Here is a 27,278-nt window from a genome sequence, read left to right on the forward strand (position 1 = left end):
TGGTGGTTGTTGCGCTCGTGGTTGGCGCTAATAAAAGGGTTGGGGAAGGTACTACCGATGGTAATGCTCGTGATAATAGTGGGCGCCGTTGGTGGTGGTTGGCGCTTTATCATATGCTACTGCGTATGGAGTTTGTGGTGGTTTTGGGGTACCATGCAGTCAGCGCAGACCACGTCACAATAATAGGTGGCCGTTGTATGTTGCCATAACGAAAAAGTGAAATTGCGGCTAGTAGTAAAACAGTCGGAATGGCAAATGTAGGTAAATTAACCACTTTGAAATGCAGGTAAGATTTGGTGTACGATGAACAAATGTTGGTTATTAGTGGAGGATTATTTACACTGCCTTCGATAAGTCTTTTGATTCCATGGTTCCTTTAACTCGTTTCCTTTGTAGCTGCGGAGCTGACTGTCGCTGCATTTCTTCCAGACGCGTCACGATTGCGATTTTAATAATATCAAATGTTGCTTGCAGAAAATTAATTCAGTTTTATGTTCGAAAAGTAGTATAGGATTGTTTTCATATGTACAATGCTTATCGGCTTAAAAACAATTCAATTTAAAGTACGCTTAGCCCTTAATTGGAAAATTTAAGAGCACAAAATCACCACGAACTCGTGGTTTTTTTTTCGTTAGCGATCGCCCGTCTGTCTTTTTCCTTGTTTTTCGATACTTTTTATCGCAACTTTCGCCACATCACTAGGTGTGTTGCGTGAACACGCTCCCAAGTGGATCGTAGCCGTAGACCGTAGCAGCAGACCGTAACAACACATAAGATTGCGCATTGCGCATGTAAACAAAAGTTCAGCTGTTTTTTATGGGCATTTTTTACGTCATATTGCTTTAGCTCTTGTCTTTTTCTCTCTTTCTTTCATTCGCCCAAGCAGTCAAGTGTGACGTAGATGCGCATTATGAAGCAATTTTGAACTCGTGAATGCGCAATCTTCTTCTATGGGTGATTTGAGATGTTCGATATGGTACATTGTGCGACACTGGCGCCACCTGACATACAAAAGTGGGGTAGTTGTAACTTTTGCTGCATATAAAGCATAAGATTAAGAATTAGACACATGCTTTGGCTATGAGCGTTTTCAGACTTTGCAGGTGAAAACATTTTCCACAATCAAAAATGTATTTTAACTTATGAATAAAAAAAAATATGTTAGTGGCAGTGCTGTAGAAGTCTTTATTTGGAAATACAGCTGGCATTATTCTTTGTGGATCATACATTTTATGCGGTATGGTAGCGCTAGTGCTGTGCAATCCAATTTTCACTTTTGGATCTACATTTTATAGAAGATAATACGTCAGAGATAACTGCATTAAAAAGTCGAAATTGGAAATAATTTCATCATTTAAAGCATATTGGATTCAAAACTTATAAAAAAAGATGGGAAAGAAGAATAGTAAGTTAGTTTTTTCTGAATTTCGAAAATGAATTGCAGTCGTTTTTTCCTATTTTAGAAAATAAAAATGAAGGTCAAGCTGGCTCTGGTACTTCGGGGGCCCAGCCATCTGGACAAGCACAACAAACTCAGGGGCGTCAGCAGCAATCGCAGGGGCAACAACAGCAACGTCCTCAGAGGCAAGAACCGTCGCAATCACAAGGCCAACAACAGCAACCACAACGTCCCCAGAAGCAAGAACAGCAGCAAGCGAAGGGACAATCTCAAGGGCAAAAATCTGGAAAAAAAGAAAAAAAGCAGGAGCATCCTCAGAGCCAACAACAGCAACAGTCTGGAAAAAAACAAGAACATCCTCAAGGCCAACAACAGCAGCAGCAAAGCCGGCCAAAAGACCGTCAGCAGGAGCCACCACAACATACAGGAAAGAAGCAACAACAACCGGAACAATCAGAATGGAGACAACAGCAGCAACCGCAAGGACAGTCACAGGCGCAACAGTCAGGAAAAAAACAACAAGGGAAACCACAACAACAATCAGGGGGAAAGCAACAGGGACAGCAGCAACAACCTCGCCGAGAGCAACCACAACAATCTGGATGGAGCCAACAACAGCAACAATCACAACCACCAAGGGGAAGGCAACAGGCACAACAACAAGGTCCACAACCAGTAGAAGGTAAGAAACATGCCAGTGCAGCGAAGTATTCTTTGTTCCAACCTAGTGGCGTTTTCTTTTCTATATTAAATTGTACCCTCATGTTACATCCTTAAATTCTAACTTTTTGGGATGCCCCTTTTCTTAACCAGTGGAAAATATTTGTTTGAAACAAACACACAAATTTTTCAAAGGGCTGTGAAATCCAATGGGGCGACATTATTTTCAGAAAAGAAAACACCATAAGATGTCCGTACATGTGTGCATATTGTATACATGTAATACTTCTATATATGTATGTATAATACATTCATTTAAACCAATATAAAATTTACACGTAAGCGATGCGATTATATGTACATACAGTGTATTTTAAAGGGGTGTTTCCCTTTTTATTGATTGATATTTCATCCAACTATTTTATACCCCATGATAGAAAGAGAAGTCTATGATGTACGTAAATATGCATATTTATTTATTTAGTCTAATAACAAAATGTTTAGTAAATGACTAAATTACATAGACCAGCTTAAATTAAGCTATGGAATACATTAGCAAAGAGAATTTAAATTATTACAGATTAAGTAGTTTTTTAGTTTAAGTTGAAAGGTGTATTGAGTCCGAGAAATAATATTCAAAACATTTGAGAAACAATTGATTTCTGATAGGCCTCTGTTAATATTAGGCAGGGGTCCGCAAAACAATCCGAAAGTCCGCCCCTAAACGCTAAGCTTATATTGGGGCTTCAAATACAGCCGAAATCTTTTTTGTTTTGCCACTTGGTATTTGCACTACAGATTTTTCAAATTGGTAAATTATTATATAATTATTTCAACCGTCCTTTCATCTAAAGTTGTTTATTTGAAGTTTTACCTGCCAAGGGAGTGGTAGCCCCTTAACGTATGATTTTCTTTTCACCAAACTATGAAAACATTTTTTTATTTCTTACTAGCGTCCCTCTATCACTGTCTATATCATCGAATAGAATACAACTTTGCGACTTTTTATTCGATATTCTCACTCTTTTCGCATTCCCATTCCCGCTCTTCTTTCCTCTTCCACTCTATCTCTCCCATCTAAATTACTACATATATTGAATCTATATATATACCAAATACCGGATACCCCCTTCAATAGAGGCATTGAGAATCAAATTTTTGTTTCATTCAGACTCTCACTCCTACCCCACCACAAAATAGAAGCGTGGTTCAAGCAGCCACACTTATGTATATGTACACATCAAAGCAAGCAGCCACGCATAACCATAACCAGCAGCTTGAAGCCGGGAGATTTTTTCACATACACATTAGTAGTCGGCAGGTAAGAGTGAAGAAGAAAAAGAAACAATCACACATCATGTTGGTTATCAGCTAAGAGCAGAAGGTGTTACACATAAAAAAAAAAAAATAAATATAAGGCGCGATAACCTCCGAAGAGATCTAAGGCCGAGCTTCTCTTCCAATTTGCGTCGTGCTCCTCTTGATTTTTCCCTACAAATTGGCCGGACGGGACCTACATGTTTTATGCCGACTCCGAACGGCATCTGCAAGGCAGATGAGTTTTCACTGAGAGCTTTTCATGGCAGAAATACAATCGGAGCGCTTGCCAGACACTGCCGAGGGGCGACCCCGCTTAGAAAAATTTTCTTCTAATTGAAAAATCTTATTTCTAAAATTTTGATGTTGCTTTGCCCGGGAGTGTGTTACACATACACACGCGCATATCTAAATAACCAAGTATGAGATACAACTGTTCCAGAAGGCATCCACGTGAAAAGTCTAGACTTTAGGAGAAATATGCAAACGAGGCATGAAAGAGTATAAAAACAGCGCAAGCTGAGGAATAATGAAGCAGTTTGGCTTTGGCGAAGTATGCGAGTATTGTAATTGTACTACTCCCAAAGTAGTCTTAATAAAGGAAATATTGCTGTACGGAATATTTGAGTTATTTGTTCGACAGTTCAGAGACTCGGACGTTGACTGAAGCTGCAAAATAATCAGGAATTTCTTAAAGCTCGTAACAGTATTTATCGCCTTTAACAAATGGGGCTTCATGGAAGCCTCAATCACTGCCGCAATACTGCAGCACACTTACTGAAAAATCATGTATTTCTGAACTGTAACTTATGAAACTTATTAGCTGCCGCCGTGGTGTGATGTTAGCGTGCTGCGCCAACCACAGCAAAGATCCTGGGTTCAAGTCCCGGGCAAAAAATATTCATAGTAGAAAGTTGTTCTAAGAGAAATGTTAGTCAAAAACTAACGGTTATTTTTAGTTTCTTCAGAACATGCATTGTATTAATTTTATGTACTTAAATGGGACGCACTTAGTATACATATTTTCTATCTTATTTTTTTGTTTAGCTTAACTCTGTGTAGCGAGCGTTCTTTACGAATTTTGTAATTGAAATTTAAGTAACTTCCCGATAAACTACAAGCTTGAAACTTGGAATTTAGTTCAGAACCATGACAATGCAATAAAAAGAAAACAACTGCTAGGTAACGCATGGATCGATATATTTCAAAAATTCGTATTTTTAGTCCAATTTGGCTCATATTTGGAACAAATTTTACATACATTCCTGTAGAAGTGACATCAAAATATTTTGGAGTTGGAGGAGGGACAAGCATACGTGGCGCAGATTTGAGTAAAGTCTTTGGAAGGATTATGTATTGAGGAGTTAGATTGTAACACATTGTCAGGAAAGAGTCCCGCCCCCAGCGGGTTAGGGGATCAGAATATACCCGCGGTAGGTATGCCTGTCGTAAGAGGCGACTAAAATACCAGATTGAAGGGGCTGTGTAGCGCAACTCTTCAGGTTGCCAGCGCAATATATAGCTTCTCCAAACCCAATTGTCAACCTCACCTATCCGCGGCGAATCCTGTTTCACTAACAGACGAGGCTCTGGCGACCCCAAGCTCCTCATGGAACTTGGGGGTGGGGAGGGAGGGAATGGCATGAAGGTTTAATGTGGCCACATAAATCGTTCCCGAGATGGTTGGGCTAGCACCTTAATGGTGCTATGGTACCGGAGCGTACCGGATCTGTATCCGGAAAAGGACCATCACATGGATAACACTCCCCAAAGCCTTGTTGTTGTTGTTGTTGTAGCGATAAGGTTGCTCCCCGAAGGCTATGGGGAGTGTTATCGATGTGATGGTCCTTTGCCGGATACAAATCCGGTACGCTCCGGTACCATAGCACCATTAAGGTGCTAGCCCGACCATCTCGGGAACGATTTATGTGGCCGCGTTAAACCTTCAGGCCATTCCCTCCCTCCCTACCCCCAAGTTCCATGAGGAGCTTGGGGTCGCCAGAGCCTCGTCTGTTAGTGAAACAGGATTCGCCGCGGATAGGTGAGGTTGACAATTGGGTTTGGAGAAGCTATATATTGCGCTGGCAACCTGAAAGGTTGCGCTACACAGCCCCTTGAATCTGGTATTTTAGTCGCCTCTTACGACAGGCATACCTACCGCGGGTATATTCTGATCCCCTAACCCGCTGGGGAGCAACCTTATCGCTACAACAACAACAACAACAACAACAGTCCTTGTAATAATGAGGCACTAAACGAACTAAATATAATGAGAGATAATAGGCAATTAAATAAAAACTAAAAACTTTAAAATCAAATAATAAAGAAAAAGTTTAAGTTAAATGGTTTTATTGAAAATAATACTTACATTAAGCCAGGCATGCTTAACGAACGAAACGATATCATTTCGTTACGATAATCAACGTTAATAAACGAAACGAAGTCATTTCGTTTCTTTTATTAACGTTAAGAACGCCAAATTAACGTTAATTTGACGATCTTAACGTTAATAAACAAAACGAAGTGACTTCGTGTCGTTTATTAACGTTGATTATCGTAACGAAATGATATCGTTCTGTTCGTTAAGCATGCCTGCATTAAGCAATAATAATACTAAAAGCTAGAAAATCAATCCAATCATCACACTCCTCATCAATCTAAGGCATTCATCAGACAAATAAATAAAAGCGTTGGGTGCTTGAAATATAACAACAAAAATTGTTAGTACATCCCAGAGCACGGGGAAGCGTCAATGAATATGACACTATGGCATGATTACTATAAAACAAGTCCAATTTTCACATCGTTTAAATTAAAAATATCTAATATATAAAATTCTTCTGTCACGGTGTTAGAGGCTTAACTCCTCCGAAACAGCTAAACCGATTCTCATGAAATTTTGTGAGCATATTGGGTAGGTCTGAGAATCGGCCAACGTCTACCTTTTTTTCGCTACGTGCCTAGGGTCTTGAGATCAAAACGTGGACCCGGGTACCCCTATAATGTGTTTATACAATATGGATATCAAATGAAAGCTGTTAATGAGTGCTATAGTACAGGATAATTTGCATACCCCTGGGTGACTAGGGTATCGAGATATAGGCCAAAACGTGGACCCGGGCACCCCTAGAATGTGTTTATACAATATGGATATCAATTGAAAGCTGTTGATGAGTGCTATAGTACAGAATAATTTTCATACAACTGGGAGGCTAAGGTCTCGAGATATAGCCCAAAACGTGGACCCGGGTACCCCTAGAATGTGTTTATACAATATGGATATCAAATGAAAGCTGTTGATGAGTGCTATAGTACAGGATAATTTGCATACCCCTGGGTGACTAGGGTCTCGATATATAGGCCAAAACGTGGACCCGGGCACCCCTAGAATGTGTTTATACAATATGGATATCAAATGAAAGCTGTTGATGAGTGCTATAGTACAGGATAATTTTCATACAACTGGGAGGCTAAGGTCTCGAGATATAGCCCAAAACGTGGACCCGGGTACCCCTAGAATGCGTTTATACAATATGGATATCAAATGAAAGCTGTTGATGAGTGCTATAGTACAGGATAATTTTCATACAACTGGGAAGATAGGGTCTCGAGATATAGCCCAAAACGTGGACCCGGGTACCCCTAGAATGTGTTTATACAATCAGACCAATTCTAAATATTCTCGCGGAATTTTGTTCTCGCGGATTTTTTTATTCCCGCGGAAATACACACTCAAAGTTTTATATACGTCCTTTGTGCGGTCCGAACTTGAGTATGCGGCTTTCATTTGGCGGCCCTACCACACAGTTCACATCAACCGCCTGGAGCGGGTTCAAAAAATCTTTATGCGCTTCGCGCTTATTTCATTACGTTTCTCTGAACCGATCCCGTCTTATGAGTCTCGATGCCAACTAATATCCTTATTATCCCTTAACAATCGCAGAATTCTTTTGGCCTCGTTGTTCATTTTCGATCTTTTCACGGGCAAAATTGACTGCGCGCTGCTTCTTGAAAGACTATGCTTAAATACTCCCTGTAGAAACCTCCGCCACTTTGAAATCTTTTTCATAGGGCTGAGTAGAACTGTTTATAACTCAAAAGCGCCTATTAACAGAGCCCTATCAGAAATTAATTGCTTCTCTAGTGTTTTGGATATTGATTTCTCCGACTCAAAATACGCTTTTCAACTTAAACTAAAAAATTACTTAATCTGTAATAATAATATAATTACTTAATCTGTAATAATATATAATAATAATAATAAATTCTTCTTGTTAATGTTCTCCATTGCTTAATATAAGCTGGTCTCTGTAATTTAGTCATAAGTGTCTGTACTAAACATTTGTTACTAGACTAAATAAATAAATAAATAAATAAAAACGTGGACCCGGGTACCCCTAGAATGTGTTTATACAATATGGATATCAAATGAAAGCTGTTGCTGAGAGCTCTAAAGTTCATTGCGATATTCGATTTAGTCGCATCAACCTGGCAAAACTGATAAATATGCATGCGAAGCCGAAATAAAGACAAGAATTAATAATACACACATACCTATTTACATACGCCCTATTCGATTTGCCTGAAATTTCGTATATAAATTTGCCTATTTTAGTATTTACGAGGCTTTTTCCGGGGAAGTATACCATAGACGGACTGGGACTGGGACTGGGATTAGGACTAGGACTGGTACTGAGACTGAGACTCGTAGTGGGACTGGGACTGAGACTCGGAATGGGACTGGAACAAAATACATACCACCCTCTGGGACTGGCAATAAGAGATGAAGAAGAAGGAGACAAACTAGAGAAGCGAAAAGAGAGAAGGAGACTGAGAAAGAGAATGAGACGTAGATAGAGATGAAGCGAAAACGACGGAGGGAGGAGTGAATAAAAAGATTAGGAAAAAGTGTAGAGGGGTAGGGCGGAGTTAGACGGAAAAAGCTTATTAAAATGTATGCAGATAGGCCAAATTTAGGGCAGAACAACATCTGCCGGGTCTCCTAGTATACATATGTATATTTTTTTAAATTATTTTATTCATACCCTAAGTGGCCATTATTGAATGAGTAATGCATATACATATGTATATGTTGAACTTCTTCAGGGGGAAAGCAACAGGGACAGCAGCAACAACCTCGCCGAGAGCAACCACAACAATCTGGATGGAACCAACAACAGCAACAATCACAACCGCCAATGGTAAGGCAACAGCAACAACAAGGTCCACAACCACTCGAAGGTAAGAAACATGCAATTGCAGCGAAGTATTCTTTGTTCCAACCTAGTGGCGTTTTCTTTTCTAAATAAAATGGTACCCTCATGTTACATCCTTAAATTCTAACTTTTTTGGATGTCCCTTTTCTTAATCAGTGGAAAATATTTGTTTGAAACAAACGCACAAATTTTTCAAAGGGCTGTGAAATCCAATGGGGCGACATTATTTTCAGAAAAGAAAACACCATAAGATGTCCGTACATGTGTGCATATTGTATACATGTAATACGTCTATATATGTATGTATAATACATTCACTTAAACCAATATAAAATTTACACGTAAGCGATGCGATTATATGTACATATAGTGCATTTTAAAGGGGTGTTTCCCTTTTTATTGATTGATATTTCATCAGCCAACTATTTTATACCCCATGATAGAAAGAGAACTCTTTGATGTACGTATGTATGCATATTTATTTATTTAAAAAAATTAAAATAAATGTAAGGCGCGATAGCCTCCGAAGAGATCTAAGCCCGAGCTTCTCTTCCAATTTGCGTCGTGCTCCTTTTGATTTTCCCTACAAATCGGCCGGACGGGACCTACATGTTTTATGCCGACTCCAAACGGCATCTGCAATGCAGATGAGTTCTCACTGAGAGCTTTTCATGGCAGAAATACACCCGGAGTGCTTGCCAAACACTGCCGAGGGGCGACCCCGCTTAGAAAAATTTTCTTCTAATTGAAAAACCTTATTTCTAAAATTTTGATGTTGCTTTGCCCGGGGTGTGAACCCAGGGCATACGGTGTGGTAGGCGGTGCACGCCACCATCACACCACGGTGGCCGCCGTTTACTTATTTAGTCTAATAACAAAATTTATTTAGTCTAATAAAAAAATGTTTAGTAAATGACTAAATTACATAGACCAGCTTAAATGAAGCTATGGAATACATTAGCAAAGATAGTTTATATTATTACAGATTAAGTAGTTTTTTAGTTTAAGTTGAAAGGCGTATTGAGTCCGAGAAATCAATATTCAAAACATTTGAGAAACAATTGATTTCTGATAGGCCTCTGTTAATATTAGGCAGGGGTCCGCAAAACAATCCGAAAGTCCGCCCCTAAACGCTAAGCTTATATTGGGGCTCTTGTTTGTTTCTTCAAATACAGCCGAAATCTTTTTTGTTTTGCCACTTGGTTTTCGCACAACAGATTTTTCAAATTGGTAAATTATTATATAATTATTTCCGCCGTTTTACCAAACTATGAAAATATTTTTTTATTTCTTACTAGCGTTCCCGGCAGAGTCCTGTACTGTAATTGAGAAGTGGACATCCCTTCCCTCTATCACTGTCTATATCATCGAATAGAATACAACTTTACGACTTTTTCTTCCATATTCTCACTCTCATTCCCATTCCCATTCCCGCTCTTATTTCCTCTTCCACTCGTATCTATCCCATCTAAATTACTTCATATATTGCATCTACATATATTCCAAATACCGGATACCCCCTTCAACAGAGGCATTGAGAATCAAATTTTTGTTTCATTCCCACTCTCACTCCTACCCCACCACAAAATAGAAGCGTGGTTCAAGCAACCACACTTATGTATATGTACACATCAAAGCAAGCAGCCACGCATAACCATAACCAGCAGCTTGAAGCCGGGAGATTTTTTCACATACACATTAGTAGTCGGCAGGTAAGAATGAAGAAGAAAAAGAAACAATCACACATCATGTTGGTTATCAGCTAAGAGCAGGTGTTACACATAAAAAAAAAAATAAATGTAAGGCGCGATAACCTCCGAAGAGAACTAAGGCCGAGCTTCTCTTCCAATTTGCGTCGTGCTCCTCTTGATTTTTCCCTACAAATTGGCCGGACGGGACCTACATGTTTTATGCCGACTCCGAACGGCATCTGCAAGGCAGATGAGTTTTCACTGAGAGCTTTTCATGGCAGAAATACAATCGGAGCGCTTGCCAGACACTGCCGAGGGGCGACCCCGCTTAGAAAAATTTTCTTCTAATTGAAAAATCTTATTTCTAAAATTTTGATGTTGCTTTGCCCGGGAGTGTGTTACACATACACACGCGCATATCTAAATAACCAAGTATGAGATACAACTGTTCCAGAAGGCATCCACGTGAAAAGTCTAGACTTTAGGAGAAATATGCAAACGAGGCAAGAAAGAGTATAAAAACAGCGCATGCTGAGGAATAATGAAGCAGTTTGGCTTTGGCGAAGTATGCGAGTATTGTAATTGTACTACTCCCAAAGTAGTATTAATAAAGGAAATATTGCTGTACTGAATATTTGAGTTATTTGTTCGACAGTTCAGAGACTCGGACGTTGACTGAAGCTGCAAAATAATCAGGAATTTCTTAATGCTCGTAACAGTATTTATCGCCTTTAACAAATAGGGCTTCATGGAAGCCTCAATCACTGCCGCAATACTGCAGCACACTTACTGAAAAATCATGTATTTCTGAACTGTAACTTATGAAACTTATTAGCTGCCGCCGTGGTGTGATGTTAGCGTGCTGCGCCAACCATAGCAAAGATCCTGGGTTCAAGTCCCGGGCAAAGCAATATAAAATTAAAAAAAAAATATTCAAAAAAGAAAGTTGTTCTACGAAAAATGGTAGTCAAAAACTAATGGTTATTTTCAGTTGCTTCAAAACATGCATTGTATTAATTTTATGTACTTAAATGGGACGCACTTAGTATACATATTTACTATCTTATTTTTTGTTTATCTTGACTATGTATAGCGAGCGTTCTTTATGAATTTTGTAATTGAAATTTAAGTAGCTTCCCGATAAGCTACATGCTTGAAACTTGGAATTTAGTTCAGAACCCGATGACAATGCAATAAAAAAAGAAAACTGCTAGGTAACGCATGGATCGATATATTTCAAAAATTCGTATTTTTAGTCCAATTTGGCTCATATTTGGAACAAATATTACATACATTCCTGTAGAAGTGACATCAAAATATTTTGGAGTTGGAGGAGGGACAAGCATACGTGGCGCAGATTTGAGTAAAGTCTTTGGAAGGATTATGTATTGAGGAGTTAGATTGTAACAAATTGTCAGGAAAGAGTCCTTGTAATAATGAGGCACTAGACGAACTAAATAGAATGAGAGATAATAGGCTTCCCAAGGCAGTCGGTTCTATGTACCGGAGCGACTCGGGATTTTTCCCGACCAAGGACTGTCATTTCAGTGTGACCCCATTTAATTTGTTTCGTCCCTCCCACAAATTGTCATCCTCCCAGCAGCTCCTTGCAGCAGGACTGCTACATATTCTCTTACTCCGGGAAGGTATCGAACCCAATCCGGGTCCGTCTCCTGACCCCGGTCCTGAGATGGTTTTGCTGCATTTGCCAGAAAAGAATCTTTTTAGGACGGTCATACTCTGTTCAGTGTGTCTCGTGCAAGGGATGGTTGCATCGGACAGGTTTTTGTGGGCTTGATCCCAAAACCCGACGTCCACGTAACTTTTATAAATATTTTGTGGCTCCTTGCTGCTCACGCCCAAGGGCGTCCCGTAGTCTACGACTAAGCGTATCCCCACTACCTTCCAGCAGCTTCGCTGCTCAGCAGGCCACAACAAGTACCCGCTGCTGCTCGCGCCCCACGGCGCCAACAACTCAAACAGCTGATACCACTCATAACTACTACCTTCGTAGTAGAGCTGGTAGCAATGCTGAGCATCAGCCCCTGCCCCCGTCTTTTTCTCCCCCCCCCCCCCCCCCCCCTCTTTTCTGGCAGCAATCGTGCAGGTCAGGGAAACAGACTCTTAGTCCCTGCCTCCGTTTGCACCGTCTGCCAGCACAGAATATATAGGTTTGCGACATCCGCTCAATGCAGCTCCTGCCTTGGGTGGTGCCACTTTCCTAGATGTTCTGGTCTCCGCGACGGCAACCCCTCGACGGGTTTCATCGCGCCATGTTGCCAGGTCGCAAAACCAAATCATCCGGGTACCCCAATGCTTGCCCAAGGGCGCCCAGTCCCAAGGCCACAACAGCAATTGCGTCCTGGCCTTCCACAACCTAGGCGTAGTCACCCGTCCTTACCCCTAGAGTGGCGGCGTCACCCCTCATGCACTTCAGAATTCTGCAGTTCAACTGTAATGGACTATCTGGGAAGATTACGGAGATAGTCGATTTCATGAAGCGGCACAACATCCGCATTGCTGCGATTCAAGAGACTAAACTCACAGCAAGATCTGCATTGCAGACCTGCTCTGGTTATAATGTCCACAGGAAAGACCGCGAGAGCGGAAATGGAGGCGGCCTCGCGTTTATTATACACCACTCTGTGCAATATTATATATTTGATCCTGGCATCGACCGCAGGGACAATGTCTTAGAACGTCAAGGCCTATCTGACCGGTCAGGCGATGCAAATCTAGAAATCATCAAAATCTACATCCCTCCTGTCACCTGTTGCCCCAGTGGATACCGCCCTAATATCGAGGCCTTACTCACTGGCAACAATCGCATAATCTTAGGCGATTTCAATGCCCATCACGACCTATGGCATTCAAACTTGCGGGCGGACAGTAGGGGTGAGATGTTGGCGGATCAAATAGACGAAACGACGTTCTGCACAATAAACGGAGACGCCCCCACACGTATGGTAGGAAGCTGTCATAGCTCGCCAGATATCTCAATCGTGAGCGCAGAGCTCGTAAACTGCGTCAACTGGCAGCCGATGGTAACATTGGCATCCGACCACCTGCCCATACTTACTTCGTTCGAGCGTACCGCCGACTTCATCGTCACCGAAAAACGCACTTTCATAAACTTCAAAAAAGGAAAGTGGGAAGAATATAAATCTGCAACAGACAGCAGCTTTGCTGCCCTCCCTATCCCGACTGATGCCCGCCAAGGGGAGCGTGCCTTCCGTAAGGTCATTGAATCCGCCTCGGCACATTTCATTCCCGCCGGGAGAATTCCCGAAATCCGGCCCCACTTCCCGGCGGAGGCCGCGAGTTTAGCGAGGGAACGCGACCTTATAAGACAGCTTGATCCAGGCGACCCCGAAATAAGGGATATAAACCAACCCATCAGATTGCTTGTGGACGAACACAAGCGGGCGAAATGGGAAGAGCACCTAAGAGGTTGTAACCTCTCTACCGGTGTAGGTAAACTTTGGTCCACCGTAAAGTCCCTATCGAATCCGACTAAGCACAAAGACAAAGTTTCCATCGCCTTTGGCGATAAGGTGCTGTCGGATGCGAAAAAATGCGCGAGCGCTTTCTGCCGACAATATATAATGCATCCTACGGTCGACAAAGATAGACGGAGAGCCAATAGACACGCACATAAACACAAACTCAGCGCGTCACCAATTACCATCACCGCTAGAGAGGTTGAGGACGCCATTGGTCGCGCTAAACCATCCAAAGCAGTGGGCCCAGACGGCATAGCCATGCCGATGCTTAAAAACCTAGGGAAAGAGGGTTTCAAATATTTAGCGCATGTCTTCAACCTGTCTCTTTCCACCTTTGTCATACCCGAGAAATGGAAAATGGCCAAGGTGGTCCCGCTACTAAAGCCTGGGAAACCAGCTAACGTAGGTGAGTCATATCGCCCGATATCTCTCCTATCGCCAGTGGCAAAGACGCTTGAAGCCATTTTGCTCCCTTATTTCCAAGCACATTTGCAGCTAGCCCCTCATCAGCATGGCTTCAGAAAACTCCACAGCACTACCTCCGCGCTAAATGTCATTAGCACCCAGATAAATTGCGGTTTGAATCAATATCCCCACCATAGAACAGTACTCGTAGCGTTAGACTTATCAAAAGCTTTTGATACGGTCAACCATGGCTCGTTACTGCAAGACCTGGAAGGGTCTACCCTTCCCCCATGTCTTAAAAGGTGGACCACAAATTATCTGGGTGGTCGGCAGGCATCGGTGCAATTCAGAAACGAAACATCAAAACAAAGGAGAATTAAACAAGGGGTGCCACAGGGTGGTGTCCTATCCCCGCTTTTGTTTAATTTCTACATATCTAAGCTACCTTCACCACCGGAAGGAGTCACAATCGTTTCCTACGCCGATGACTGCACAATAATGGCCACAGGCCCAGGCCCAGAGATCGATGAGCTATGCAATAAAATAAACGTTTTTTCGCCTCGCGAAACCTGGCATTGTCACCGACTAAATCTTCCGCGACCTTATTTACAACATGGACGCCCCAAATGTCGACCATATTGAACATCCACGTCGATGGCACTACGCTACCGACTGTCCTACACCCCAAAATCTTGGGTGTGAGGTTTGATCAGGATCTACATTTTGGTGCGCACGCAACCGCAATTGTTCCAAGAATTCAGAGCCGTAATAAAATCCTCAAATCCCTTGCTGGCAGTACCTGGGGAAAAGATAAAGAAACGCTCTTGACCACATACAAAGCAATTAGCCAGCCGATTACGTGCTACGCGTCACCCATATGGTCGCCAAGCCTAAAAACCACCCACTGGAAGAAACTACAGGCCTGCCAAAATACTGCTCTCAGAATCGCCACGGGCTGTCTTCTTATGTCCCCAGAACACCATCTGCATAATGAGGCGAGAATACTCCCCATCAGGGAGAGAAATGAGATGCTGACCAAACAGTTTCTGTTGAATACGCAGAAACCTGGGCATCCCAACAGACATCTGATTGACGAACCAGCACCGCCTAGGGGCCTAAGGAGTCACCTCCGTAAGCATTTTGAGGAAATACGGCACCTGATAACCCAGCCGTATGAAGCGAAAAAACACAAGCAGGTCCTTGGTGAACTCCATAGACAGGCGTCGGACCTTTATGTCGGGAATTGCCCGGTGAATCCAGTACTTGAAGAAAAATATCCAGAAATCGCAGAAGAGGAACGCATACTCCCCAGGGAAACGCGTGTCACTCTTGCTCAACTTCGTTCTGGATACTGTAACAGGTTAAACTCTTACCTATCCAGAATCAACTCCGATATACAAAATGTATGCCCCGCTTGCAATGTGTCCCCACATGACACCAACCATCTCTTTAATTGTAATGTGGAACCAACGCCTCTAACACCCCTTTCCTTATGGTCCACCCCTGTTGAAACGGCAAGTTTCCTTGGACTCCCGTTAGAGGATATTGATGACAATTTGTGATCGGTCGCGGCTATTAGGTGGGGCGAGCATTGCTACAACAACAACAACAGAGATAATAGGTAATTAAATAAAAACTAAAAACTTTAAAATCAAATAATAAAAAAAATGTTTAAGTTAAATGGTTTTATTGAAAAGAATACTTACATTAAGTAATAATAATACTAAAAGCTAGAAAATAATTAGGTAGGTCCTAGGTCCAATCATCACACTCCTCATCAATCTAAGGCATTCATCAGACAAATAAATAAAAGCGTTGGGTGCATGAAATATAACAACAAAGATTGTAAGTACATCCCAGAGCACGGGGAAGTGTCAATGAATATGACACTATGACATGATTACTATAAAACAAGTCCAATTTTCACATCGTTTAAATTAAAAATATATATGTATATTTTTGAAAATTATTTTATTCATACCCTAAGTGGCTATTATTGACTGAGTAATGCATATACATATGTATATATTGAAGTTCTTGGCTTAATAAGTTTCTCTTTTTCTAATTTTTCAAGGTACTTCCCAATGTGCATGGACTCGAGGCCGTGGTCAGGCAGCACCTGGCCAACAACAAGGCACTTGGGGTCCCGGTGCATCAGCCCCTGGCCAACAACAAGGCAATTGGGGTCCCGGTGCATCAGCCCCTGGCCAACAAGGCACTTGGGGTCCCGGTGCATCAGCCCCTGGCCAACAACAAGGCACTTGGGGTCCCGGTGCATCAGCCCCTGGCCAACAACAAGGCACTTGGGGTCCCGGTGCATCAGCCCCTGGCCAACAACAAGGCACTTGGGGTCCCGGTGCACCAGCCCCTGGCCAACAACAAGGCACTTGGGGTCCCGGTGCATCAGCCCCTGGCCAACAACAAGGCACTTGGGGTCCCGGTGCATCAGCCCCTGGCCAACAACAAGGCACTTGGGGTCCCGGTGCATCAGCCCCTGGCCAACAACAAGGCGCTTGGGGTCCCGGTGCATCAGCCCCTGGCCAACAACAAGGCACTTGGGGTCCCGGTGCATCAGCCCCTGGCCAACAACAAGGCACTTGGGGTCCCGGTGCATTAGCCCCTGGCCAACAACAAGGCACTTGGGGTCCCGGTGCATCAGCCCCACAACAAAGCCCTTGGGGTGCCGGTCCATCAGCCCCACAACAAGGTGCTTTGGGGCCTAGCCCATCTGCTCAGCAGCAGCAGATTCAACAACAAAGTCTTAGGGGTTCTTCTGGGGCCCAATCTAGGGAATTGAGCTCTAGTTCATCTGGATCGGTGCCAAGGCAAGCAGGTAGACCTACTTCAGTACAAAAAACTGCTCATGACAAATCCGAAACACCCTCACCACGTCAAACAAGCGTTTCCAAATCGTCATCAACAACATCATTCTCATCAAATGTGTCCCAAAGAAGCATACCACCTGGTACACAGGGTATACGAGGAGAATGTGAAGCCAATTATTTAGTTTTAAATTTGGACAAAATGCCCAATGTGGCATACCATTATGATGTTACTATTACGCCGGATCGTCCTAAAAAATTTTTCCGGAAGGCTTTCAGGCAATTCGTTAATACATATTTAGGAGGATGCTCTGTTGCATTTGATGGTGTAAAAAGTTGTTATCTGGTACAAAGATTACCACATCCAGTTTATGAGGGTGACGTAAAGGTAATAAAGAAATTAATTTTCTGAATCCGTATATGTTTATGTACATTAATTAATATTTTATTCCGTAGATACCAGACACTGGATCTCGTGAAATACAATTTAAAGTTTCTATCAAACCTACAGATAACCCCGAAATAGAGTTGCGATCCTTAAAAACGTAAGTGAACATGAATGCATAATATAGGTACATATTTATATGTACATATGTATAACAACTGGTATTGTTTTTTCTAGTTATCATAATGAACGTGTCTTTGACAAACCAATGCGTGCCCTACAATGCATTGAAGTAGTTTTAGCAAATGCTTGCCATGACAAAGGAATACGGGTTGGGCGCTCATTTTTTACACCACCACAAAGAACACTTGATCTTGATGAAGGCTATGAATTATACACTGGTCTATACCAAGCTGCAATATTGGGCGATGAGCCGTATTTAAATGTCGATATTTCGCATAAATCATTTCCCATGGCATACAATTTAACAGACTATTTGCAAAAAATACTGGGCGCTCGTTTAGACAGCAATTTAGATCAAAGAACTTTACAAAATATTTCAAAACATTTAAGGGGGTTGAATATAAAATACACTCCACCACCGAGTTTTGGTTCAATGCCACGTTCTTATAAAGTTAATGAAGTCAGTAGAGAACCAGCCTCAGATTTATCGTTTACTGATGACAAGGGACAAAGGCTGACAGTTCAAAGGTATTTCGCAAGCAAAGGTTATAACTTAAGATATCCAAGATTGAGCTGTATTGTGGCGGGGTCTTCAGTAAAACCGAATTATCTACCCATTGAGTTGTGCAGCATTGAAGGAGGGCAAGCGCTTAAGGTATGTACATACTCATTTAATAATAATAATATAAACTGGATCTGATATAAAATGCACAAACTAATTTGTTAGAATTATGAGTCTTTAGTTAGGCAATTAATTGTAATATACACACCAACCGATAAAAACACTATTTCTTAGTATCGGCAAATCAACAATTGGTAGTAATATTAAATTCTTATTTTGCTGTAATGCGCCATGTGAGTGTAAGTGTCATGTTTACTATTACTGCAGAGTAGTTCAGTACCCCCAGCGGGTTAGGGGATCAGAATATACCCGCGATAGGTATGCCTGTCGTAAGAGGCGACTAAAATATCAGATTAAAGGGGCTGTGTAGCGCAACCCTTCAGGTTGCCAGCACAATATATAGCTTCTCCAAACCCAATTGTCAACCTCACCTATCCGCGGCGAATCCTGTTTCACTAACAGACGAGGCTCTGGCGACCCCAAGCTCCTCATGGAATTTGGGGGTAGGGAGGGAGGGAATGGCCTGAAGGTTTAATGTGGCCACATAAATCGTTCCCGAGATGGTCGGGCTAGCACCTTAATGGTGCTATGGTACCTGAGCGTACCGGATTTGTATCCGGCAAAGAACCATCACATCGACCACACTCCCCAAAGCCTTCGGGGAGCACCCTTATCGCTACAACAACAACAACAACAACAGTTCAGTACTGGTCGTAGGTAAACATACCATTAGTTTTATTATACATATTTATCAAGCACGTTGAAAATGTAAGTTTTGAAAATGTTGACTTAAATAAACAAAAAACTTACAAAACGTTGATTTTTTGTTAAAAAATCATTTGGAATATATATGAATCTTTTATGATTATAGTTTTATACTTTCTCGAAGCACACTTTCCTCACATATGTTCCTTAGTGGGTCTGCTTTTATGTAACATTTTTTTTGTACTATAAAAGAGCATAATATGATAATATAGGATTCTAAAAATATTTTCTTAATAAATAATTGAAAAATTCTTTTCATTCCTTTTTTTTATTTGTATACATATTTAAAATTAACAGTTGAATTTAATTTATAGAGAAAAGATGGAACTAAACAAGTTCAAAAGATGATTCGCTTCGCTGCCACGTCCACAGATGAGCGTAAACGAAAAATAATGGAGAAACTTCAATATTTTATGCATAACGCAGATGAATTAGTAAGAGGTTTTGGTATCAACATTGGTAATGGATTCATAACGGTACCGACGCGTTTGTTAAAACCGCCATCAATTGAATATCGTGGAAACAGATGCGTAGAGCCACGAAATGGCTCCTGGCGAAACATAGAATTTTTAACCACTGGACCCACAAAAGCTAAGGAGGGCCATAAATGGGCCATAATATATACACCATCCAAATTTCTAAGGCATGGTAATTTACAGGATTTATCAAATATGGTATGTTATATTTTGTTTTCGTTATGTAGTTTTGTTTTTATGTAGTTTTACTATTTATTTGCCTTTTATTGTTTATAATTTCTTTTAGTTATTCAACCAAGCAAAACGCATGGGAATCAATTTGAGCGCTCAAAGGGAAATAAAGGAAACTAGAGATATTGTAAAAACTTTAGAAGAATACAAGAGGAATAGCTACGATTTAGTCATTGTTGTCATACCAGGGTTTGGAACGACATATGCTGACATAAAACAAAAAGCTGAATTGGTTTGTGGCCTACTAACACAATGTATTAAAGAACAAACAGTGAATCGAGGAGTGAACGATCAGCTTGTTGGAAATTTGTTATTAAAAGTGAATTCAAAATTGAACGGTGCAAATCATAAAATTGCAGAGAGAGCTAATATCAAACTTGATAATGTAATGTTTATGGGAGCCGATGTAACTCATCCATCACCAGACCAACGTGATATACCGAGCGTTGTTGGTGTTGCTGCATCCCATGATCTAAATGGAGCTTCTTACAATATGCAGTATCGATTGCAGGAATCCACAAAAGAGGAAATCGTTGATATGCAAAGCATTTGTCGTCATCATCTTAAAGTATACTTTCAAAGGCAAAACTGCTATCCGAAATCGATTATTTATTATCGTGATGGTGTATCGGATGGGCAATTCCAAAAAGTGGAAATACTTGAGTTGGGCGCTATAAGGGCCGTATGCAAAGAGGTATGTATGTAAACGCATACCTATAATAATAAATATTAAAATAACAGTAACGGGTGAAAAAATATGCTTTGAAGTATCTTAACTTTTAATGTTGTTTTTAGGCATCTCAATTTAATTAACAAAATGCCAGTAATCCACTTTACTTTTACATTTGATTGCTAACATTAGAAAGTAATGACATTTTAATGTTTCTGGTTATTTATTTGAAAAAGTAGTTCCCAATTAAGATCGGGGTGATTTTTTTAAAACATGCGCTAAACCGCCCAAATTTGTCAAAAACAATTTTGCAAATCAGTCATAAGTCAAAAGCTTTTACGTGGTAATAACATAGTTAACATAGAGAATGTGCCGGGAATAATGGAAAAATGGGTTAGGACCATGCCACCGAGGTCCCTCGCTCATATTTCTGCAATTTCTAAACGCTCCAGATAGCCGGGCTAGTATATACTCTAATACTGCTTGTTTCCGTAACGTACCGAACAACACTCCCCAGAAACCTTCGGGGGTGTCCTCATCGCTAATACAAAAACGACAATAACATTGATAAATAATATTTTATAAACATTTTCAGCTTCGTATTTCACCAAAAATAACATGCGTAATTGTGGTCAAACGTCATCATACGCGTTTCTTTCCCACAAAACCAACTGGTGACAAATTCAATAATGTTCTTCCTGGTACAGTGGTGGATCAAAAAATTGTGCACCCAAACGAGACTCAATTTTTTATGGTTAGTCATCAGTCTATTCAAGGGACAGCGAAACCTACACGCTACAATGTGATTGTGGATGATGCCAAAATGAATATGGATGATTTACAAAAGCTGACAAATAATTTATGTTATATGTTTCCACGATGTAATCGCGCAGTTTCCTATCCGGCACCAGCTTATTTGGCTCATTTAGTTGCAGCACGTGGCCGGGTCTATATCGAAGGGTAATAATTCTCATTTATTCTATTCTATGTTCTTATAAATATTTATTTTAATTAAATTTGTAGGCCACCACTAAGGAGGGGTTTACGTGAAGAGTACAACAAACGCATAATTAACGAACAGTTTATGAATACTACACCAATGTTTTTTGTATAAAAACTTGAAATTCGCACATTATTATGCCGTCATACCAACATACATACATACACGTACTAATAATTAATCGTTTATATAATATACATCACACTCAAGATATCGTCGGCTTATATTCAATATCAGCAATTGAAACCCCTCACCTTTCGTATATGAACTGGCATTTGGAAATTTCACTATCAGAAAAACTTTTTTTTCGAAAGCAAAACCCTTTATCAGCATAAATTTTCATACCCCCCAGGCTATACTTAAGCATAGACAATTAAAGTCTTGATTGCAAAGCGTTGAGGTGCAATGGTATAAAAGATACATATAAACTTCCGTATATCAATATTGCCAGTGTCGAAAAACATTTTGCGCCTGCGCCGCCTGTCCATCCGTCCGCGGTTAACGTTTCTGATAATACCTGCCCAAAGAACCAACATCATGGCCTTCGATATGGAAATGTGGCACTTTGCCCACAATTACAAGGCATCATTCTCAAAACATTGCTGGACATGAACGCTACATCCAAAAAAAAACTAATATTTTCTTTTTTGTGTATTTTTAAGCTCGTTCGATCTAAATGCGTTGAGTGCAAATAAAACGAGTTATTTCACCTTACGGCCCAACGTTTCGCCAACTTTCCTTGGCATCTTCAGGGGCGGATCTATACTTTTAACAATAAAACATACCAAACAACAACAGTTAATGATTTAAAATAATCCCTAGAAGAACATAATTTCATACACCAATAAATTGAGAACATTCACTTACATTGGTATTTAAACATTGAAGCTAAAATACGAATTTAGACATTGATTGTTGTCATTAAACTAAAAAACTGATTTTTACAATTAAAAACGATACCATCTAATGTGGTACACTTGTCATACTAAAACTAACTGAATAATATTAAAACTCATAAGCATAATAGGTAGTTTATGAGTTTTAATATTATTTAGTTAGTTTTAGTATGACAAGTGTACCACATTAGATGGTATCGTTTTTAATTGTAAAAATCTTTTTTTTAGTTTAATGACAACAATCAATGTCTAAATTCGAATTTTAGCTTCAATGTTTAAATACCAATGTAAGTGAATGTTTTCCATTTATTGGTGTATGAAACTATGTTCTTCTAGGGATTATTTTAAATCATTAACTGTTGTTGTTTTGTATGTTTTATTGTTAAAAATATAGATCCACCCCTGAAGATGCCAAGGAAAGTTGGCGAAACGTTGGGCCGTAAGGTGAAATAACTCGTTTTATTTGCACTCAACCCATTTAGATCGAACGAGCTTAAAAATACACAAAAAAGTTTACAAATCGATCGGAACCCAATATAAAACTAATATTTTACCCCTAATAACCTCTAACAACAATATTTTTTATAAAAATAATTTCCATTCTTTTAACTAAACTATTACTCTAAACTAAGTTGAGTTTAGAATAAAAAAAACTGATTTCAATACTAAGCGAGATCTTTTGTCATCCATTGGGGTAGTTCATATTATTAGCAATTGCCAATATAGTTGCCAAAACGGTTTTTTGCTCTCCTGAAAAACTGAGTTTTTGCTAATAGGGGGTATTGAATATTAGCCGACGATATCTTCCTTGTTTGATCCTTTTGAATACTGCTTTGTACAATGGTAGTATCTTTCTGTTTCTTTGCCAGTCAATTATTTACTTCGTTCCTAAGCGGTTTATATTACCATGGGAACAGTTATTTACTTATACAATGTCTTAAGCGTATTTTTTAAGAGTCGATTTTATCTCGTTTAAACTGTTGGTTGAATGCCAAAACTTTGACTCAAGTAAAAGATGCCTTAGCTCGATGTTGACGAATCTTTTTAGAACCATTCTATACGCTATTTTCTAAATTTAAGAAGTGTTCTTGGTTAAACAAACAGAGTACGCATTTGAATTTGGTAATTTTGAGAATAAAAATAAAAATTAAATTTTGCACGTTCATGGACATTGGTACAAGGCAATACCCTAAAATTTCTCAAATGTGTTATCATATCTTAGCTTTTTCTTATTTAAAAAAATCCGGGCCCAGGGCGACCATTTACATTTAAAATTTCCCTCTTTTCTCTTATTATGAATAAGAATGACCGATATTCTGTTCTTTTTCATTCTATGTAAAATATAAGCATTAACAAAAAAGTGTTACTTATCGATTTCATATATAAACGCACTTGTAATAAAATATGTCAACGAGTGTGGTATTCGCATGTGTTTTATTCGGTTTCAAGGGGTTGGGAAGTTCTTTTCTAAGTGACCAGGGGTCGCACTTAACTGTTGTTTAAATTTGAAGTACAAAAAAAGAGTATTGAAATTGTATATCTTAAGTGTCTGGTTTGAGCAAATAAGCAAAATTAACAAAATATCACTTACTTAATCTTGTTTTTCGGAATGAGGGGTTGTTCTCTCTGCATTACTTGTTGTTGTTGGAGCGGTAAGGACACTCCGCGAATGCCCTGGGGAGTCTCTACATTACTTCAAATTTTGCAGTAAACGACCCCCGCAATACAATGTGTCTGGATGAGCTTCATAAATCTTCGATACTGTTTGTAAAAAAACCCAACTCAGGTTTGAGTCAAGGCAATTATATGAAGAAGTTTTTTTAATCCGATAATCATTTTTGTACTTTGAATAACCTTTATCCTAATGGAACACATTTCATACTCCTATGTGCAAATGGTAGAATCTACGGCGCAGTTCAAATATATATTTAAAGAATAATTTACTACAGTGAATATATTGCTTTATTACTTAATCAAGATCAAGATTTTGTATGTATATTTCTTTAAGATATGAAAATATAAAATGTACAACTATATGTATTCATATTATTTTAGTAGTTATTTATATGGTTAATTTTATTTTCGATCCAAGTATTCGCTTTCGTATCCTACGCTTCGTTTACTTGTTCTTTGGGTTTGTGATCTTCTTTAGCTGATGTGCGTGGTGGAGGACGACATTTTCGATGTACCTCGTCGTTGTGTCCTTCACGATTGCGTGCGATTTCTATAGCCAAAAACTGTATGCGTACAACAAATAATGCATTTTCTGGCGCGAACTCTTTTGCAGCGTCAGCACGAATTAAAGTTCCGTAAGCATAGTCTTCCAATTTGTTAAATTTCTCTGCAAATGTGCGCCACCGATTTTTGGCATCCTCTGATTTAAGAATGTCATCGGTTAAGAGTTCGACTCGAAGCTCTGGAAAGTCTTGTCGAAATACTTGATAAATTTGATCATCGTAAGGTGTCAGATGGATGCATGATGGTTGAACGCTAGTGAGAAGCTGCAAAAGATAAGATAATATAAAGTCAGAAATGTATACTTTAAAGCATTAACATGTTTCCAATTAGACAATTCAGAAATGTTTGTTTTTACCTAATAACTTACATTGAAATAAACTTCGGCATGATCCATTGCTCTCAAAGCCCACATTTCCTCAACAAGTTCGTCATTACCGAATTCATCCGCTTGTCTCGACAAAAGTGAAGCACCTTGCTAAATTTCGTTATGTTTTAGATTTCTATAAGAAAAAGAGCATCTATTTACCATCATCTCCATATTTATTGGTTTGTTTCTAAAATTAGCACTAATTCCAGTTTGTTGTGAACGTGCACAGCTAAAGATGATTGTATATTATCGCTTTCACAAAATTTATCGACTACAGGATGGAATTTGCGCATTGATCGGCCGACGTACCTCTCGTTCCAATGAAGCGTGATCCAGATAGGTTGTGATACGCGTGATCCAGACACAATGTTGGATTTGTGATCCATATGGATCACAGTTGTGAGCTATAGTAAAGAATTACCGGCAATAGTCTAGTTGAGGGGTCGACTGCTAATACCCGTCCAAAATATCATGAGGGGTCAAAAGACGCGTTATGTTGTTGTTGTTGTTGTAGCGATTAGGTTACTCCCCGAATGCTTTGGGGAGTGTTATCGATGTGATGGTCCTTTGTCGGATACAGATCCGATACGCTCCGGTAACACAGCACCATTAAAGTGCTGGCCCGACCATTTCGGGAACGATTTATATGGCCACATTGAACCTTCAGGCCATCCCTCCGTCCCCACCCCCAAGTTCCATGAGGAGCTTGGGGTCGCCAGAGCCTCGTCTGTTAGTGAAACGGGATTCGCCGCTCGAAGGTGAGGTTGACAATTGGGTTGGAGAAGCTATATATTGCGCTACACAACCCCTTGAATCCCGCGTTATAAAAAAATAACGGTAATAGTCTAGTTGTGGGGTCGACTGCTAATACGCTACCAAAAATATCGAGAAAGTGTCAAAAGACGCGTATTAATATCGAGAACAATAATCCGATGGCGGAAAAGAAAAATTGTATCTATATCCGGGGACATTTGCAGTTGAAGTTGGCGATTTTCATGTGGTTGTTGTGGTGTTAGTACCCACCAAAAAAATTGTGCATCACCGTGGCGGTTGCCACGGTTATACCACACACCCGGACTTGGCATGGCGTAGCCCAGTGTTATTTTTTATAAGCGCGGCCGAAGGCCGCCCACTCAGAAAGGTGTTCTGCGCAAAAATACTATGGATCCCACCCCCGATTTCTGAGGTACCCGCGGGTCTTTTTTCGGTTTTTCGTTAATATCTTTTGAACGAGTTAATATTATATTTTTCCACCTTCGGGTTATTAATACTGATGTCGTTTGACACCTCTCTCGATATTTTTGGTAGCGTATAAGCAGGCGACCCCTCAACTAGACTATTACCAAAATAACCCTGGGCTACGCCATGCCAAGTCCGGGTGTGGGTATAACCGTGGCTCCCGCTACGGTCATGCACAATTTTTTTGTGGCTACAAACACAACAACAACCACATGAAAATCGCCAACTTCAACTGCAAATATCTCCGGACAGAGATAAAATTTTTCTTTTCCGCTTTCGGATTATTGTTCTCAAGATTAATACGCTTCTTTTGACACCTCTTTCGATATTTTTGGTAGCGTATTAGCAGTCGACCCCTCAACTAGACTTTTACCAATTTTTCTTTTCCGCCTTCGGATTATTGTTCTCGAGATTAATACGCTTCTTTTGACACCTCTCTCGATATTTTTGATAGTGTATTAGCAAACTTTTAAAATATGTTAATAACACAATGTACCAGTCGTCTTCAAAAATTTTAGGAAAACAAATTGAGCAAACTAACAGTTGATCCTGGCTTTTTGCAAAATTTTTTTTTCAAACTCGTTCTAGACCTTTATCGAATTACCTTTTCAAAGACGTTAACCTCAGACAGACGGACAGACGGACCTGGCGCAATCAAAATATTCTTCCACACTGATTATATTGATATACGGAAGTTAATGTATATCTCGACCTGCACCAACGTTTGTTGTTGTTGTAGCAATAACGGTACTCACCGAAGGCTTTGAGGAGTGTTATCGATGTGATGGTCCTTTGCCGGATACAGATCCGGTACGCTCCGGTAACAGCACCATTAAGGTGGTGGCTCGACCATCTCGGGAACATCCCTCCCTCCCCACCCACAAGTTCCATGAGGAGCTTGGGGTCGCCCGAGCCTCGTATGTTAGTGAAACGGGATTCGCCGCTCGAAGGTGAGGTTGACAATTTATTTATATGCTTTTTTTGCTGATTAGGTATTTTCGACAAGAGAATACCATTTTGTCATACATGAAAGGTAAGTCATTTTACGCGGACGTGGTGTGATGGTAGCGTGCTCCACCTATCACACCGACGGTTCTGGGTTCACGCCTCGGGGAAAGCAACATCAAAATCTTAGAAAGAAGTTTCTTCAACTAGAAGATAAATTTTCTAAGCAGCCCCTCGGAACTGTTTGG

General features: G+C 40.2%; 2 protein-coding genes across 3 annotated transcripts; one reads left to right on the forward strand and one right to left on the reverse strand.

Moving 5' to 3' along the window:
- The first annotated feature begins 1,218 nt into the window (after positions 1-1,218).
- On the forward strand, positions 1,219-23,663 carry AGO2 (Argonaute 2). 2 transcript variants are annotated; one of them, XM_067787445.1, is made up of 10 exons: positions 1,219-1,405; positions 1,464-2,081; positions 8,483-8,617; positions 16,266-17,401; positions 17,470-17,558; positions 17,636-18,236; positions 19,283-19,642; positions 19,731-20,369; positions 20,941-21,305; positions 21,369-23,663. In XM_067787445.1, the coding sequence occupies exons 1-10, from the start codon at positions 1,390-1,392 to the stop codon at positions 21,457-21,459; spliced, it is 4,050 nt and encodes a 1,349-aa protein (XP_067643546.1). In that variant the 5' UTR covers positions 1,219-1,389; the 3' UTR covers positions 21,460-23,663. The 2 variants fall into 2 exon arrangements, with proteins under 2 accessions (XP_067643546.1, XP_067643547.1); XM_067787446.1 differs by lacking the exon at positions 8,483-8,617 and having other exon boundaries at positions 1,220-1,405.
- A 517-nt stretch (positions 23,664-24,180) lies between these two features.
- LOC137252145 (protein PBDC1) lies at positions 24,181-25,155 on the reverse strand. The gene is made up of 3 exons (XM_067787448.1): positions 25,006-25,155; positions 24,847-24,954; positions 24,181-24,742 (listed from the first exon to the last, which is right to left on the reverse strand). The coding sequence occupies exons 1-3, from the start codon at positions 25,015-25,017 to the stop codon at positions 24,350-24,352; spliced, it is 513 nt and encodes a 170-aa protein (XP_067643549.1). The 5' UTR covers positions 25,018-25,155; the 3' UTR covers positions 24,181-24,349.
- Positions 25,156-27,278: the final 2,123 nt, after the last annotated feature.

Source organism: Eurosta solidaginis, chromosome 5 (assembly GCF_040869045.1).
Source record: "Eurosta solidaginis isolate ZX-2024a chromosome 5, ASM4086904v1, whole genome shotgun sequence".
Lineage (NCBI taxonomy): Eukaryota > Metazoa > Arthropoda > Insecta > Diptera > Tephritidae > Eurosta > Eurosta solidaginis.

What these genes read in the sequence shown, in the direction of transcription:
- AGO2 (XM_067787445.1), top strand. An exon ending in TAAGGGCCGTATGCAAAGAG is followed by an intron (nt 20,370 to 20,940) that starts GTATGTATGTAA and finishes AAACATTTTCAG; the next exon opens with CTTCGTATTTCACCAAAAAT. An exon ending in GGCCGGGTCTATATCGAAGG is followed by an intron (nt 21,306 to 21,368) that starts GTAATAATTCTC and finishes TTAAATTTGTAG; the next exon opens with GCCACCACTAAGGAGGGGTT.
- LOC137252145 (XM_067787448.1), bottom strand. An exon ending in ATGCCGAAGTTTATTTCAAT is followed by an intron (nt 24,743 to 24,846) that starts GTAAGTTATTAG and finishes TATCTTTTGCAG; the next exon opens with CTTCTCACTAGCGTTCAACC.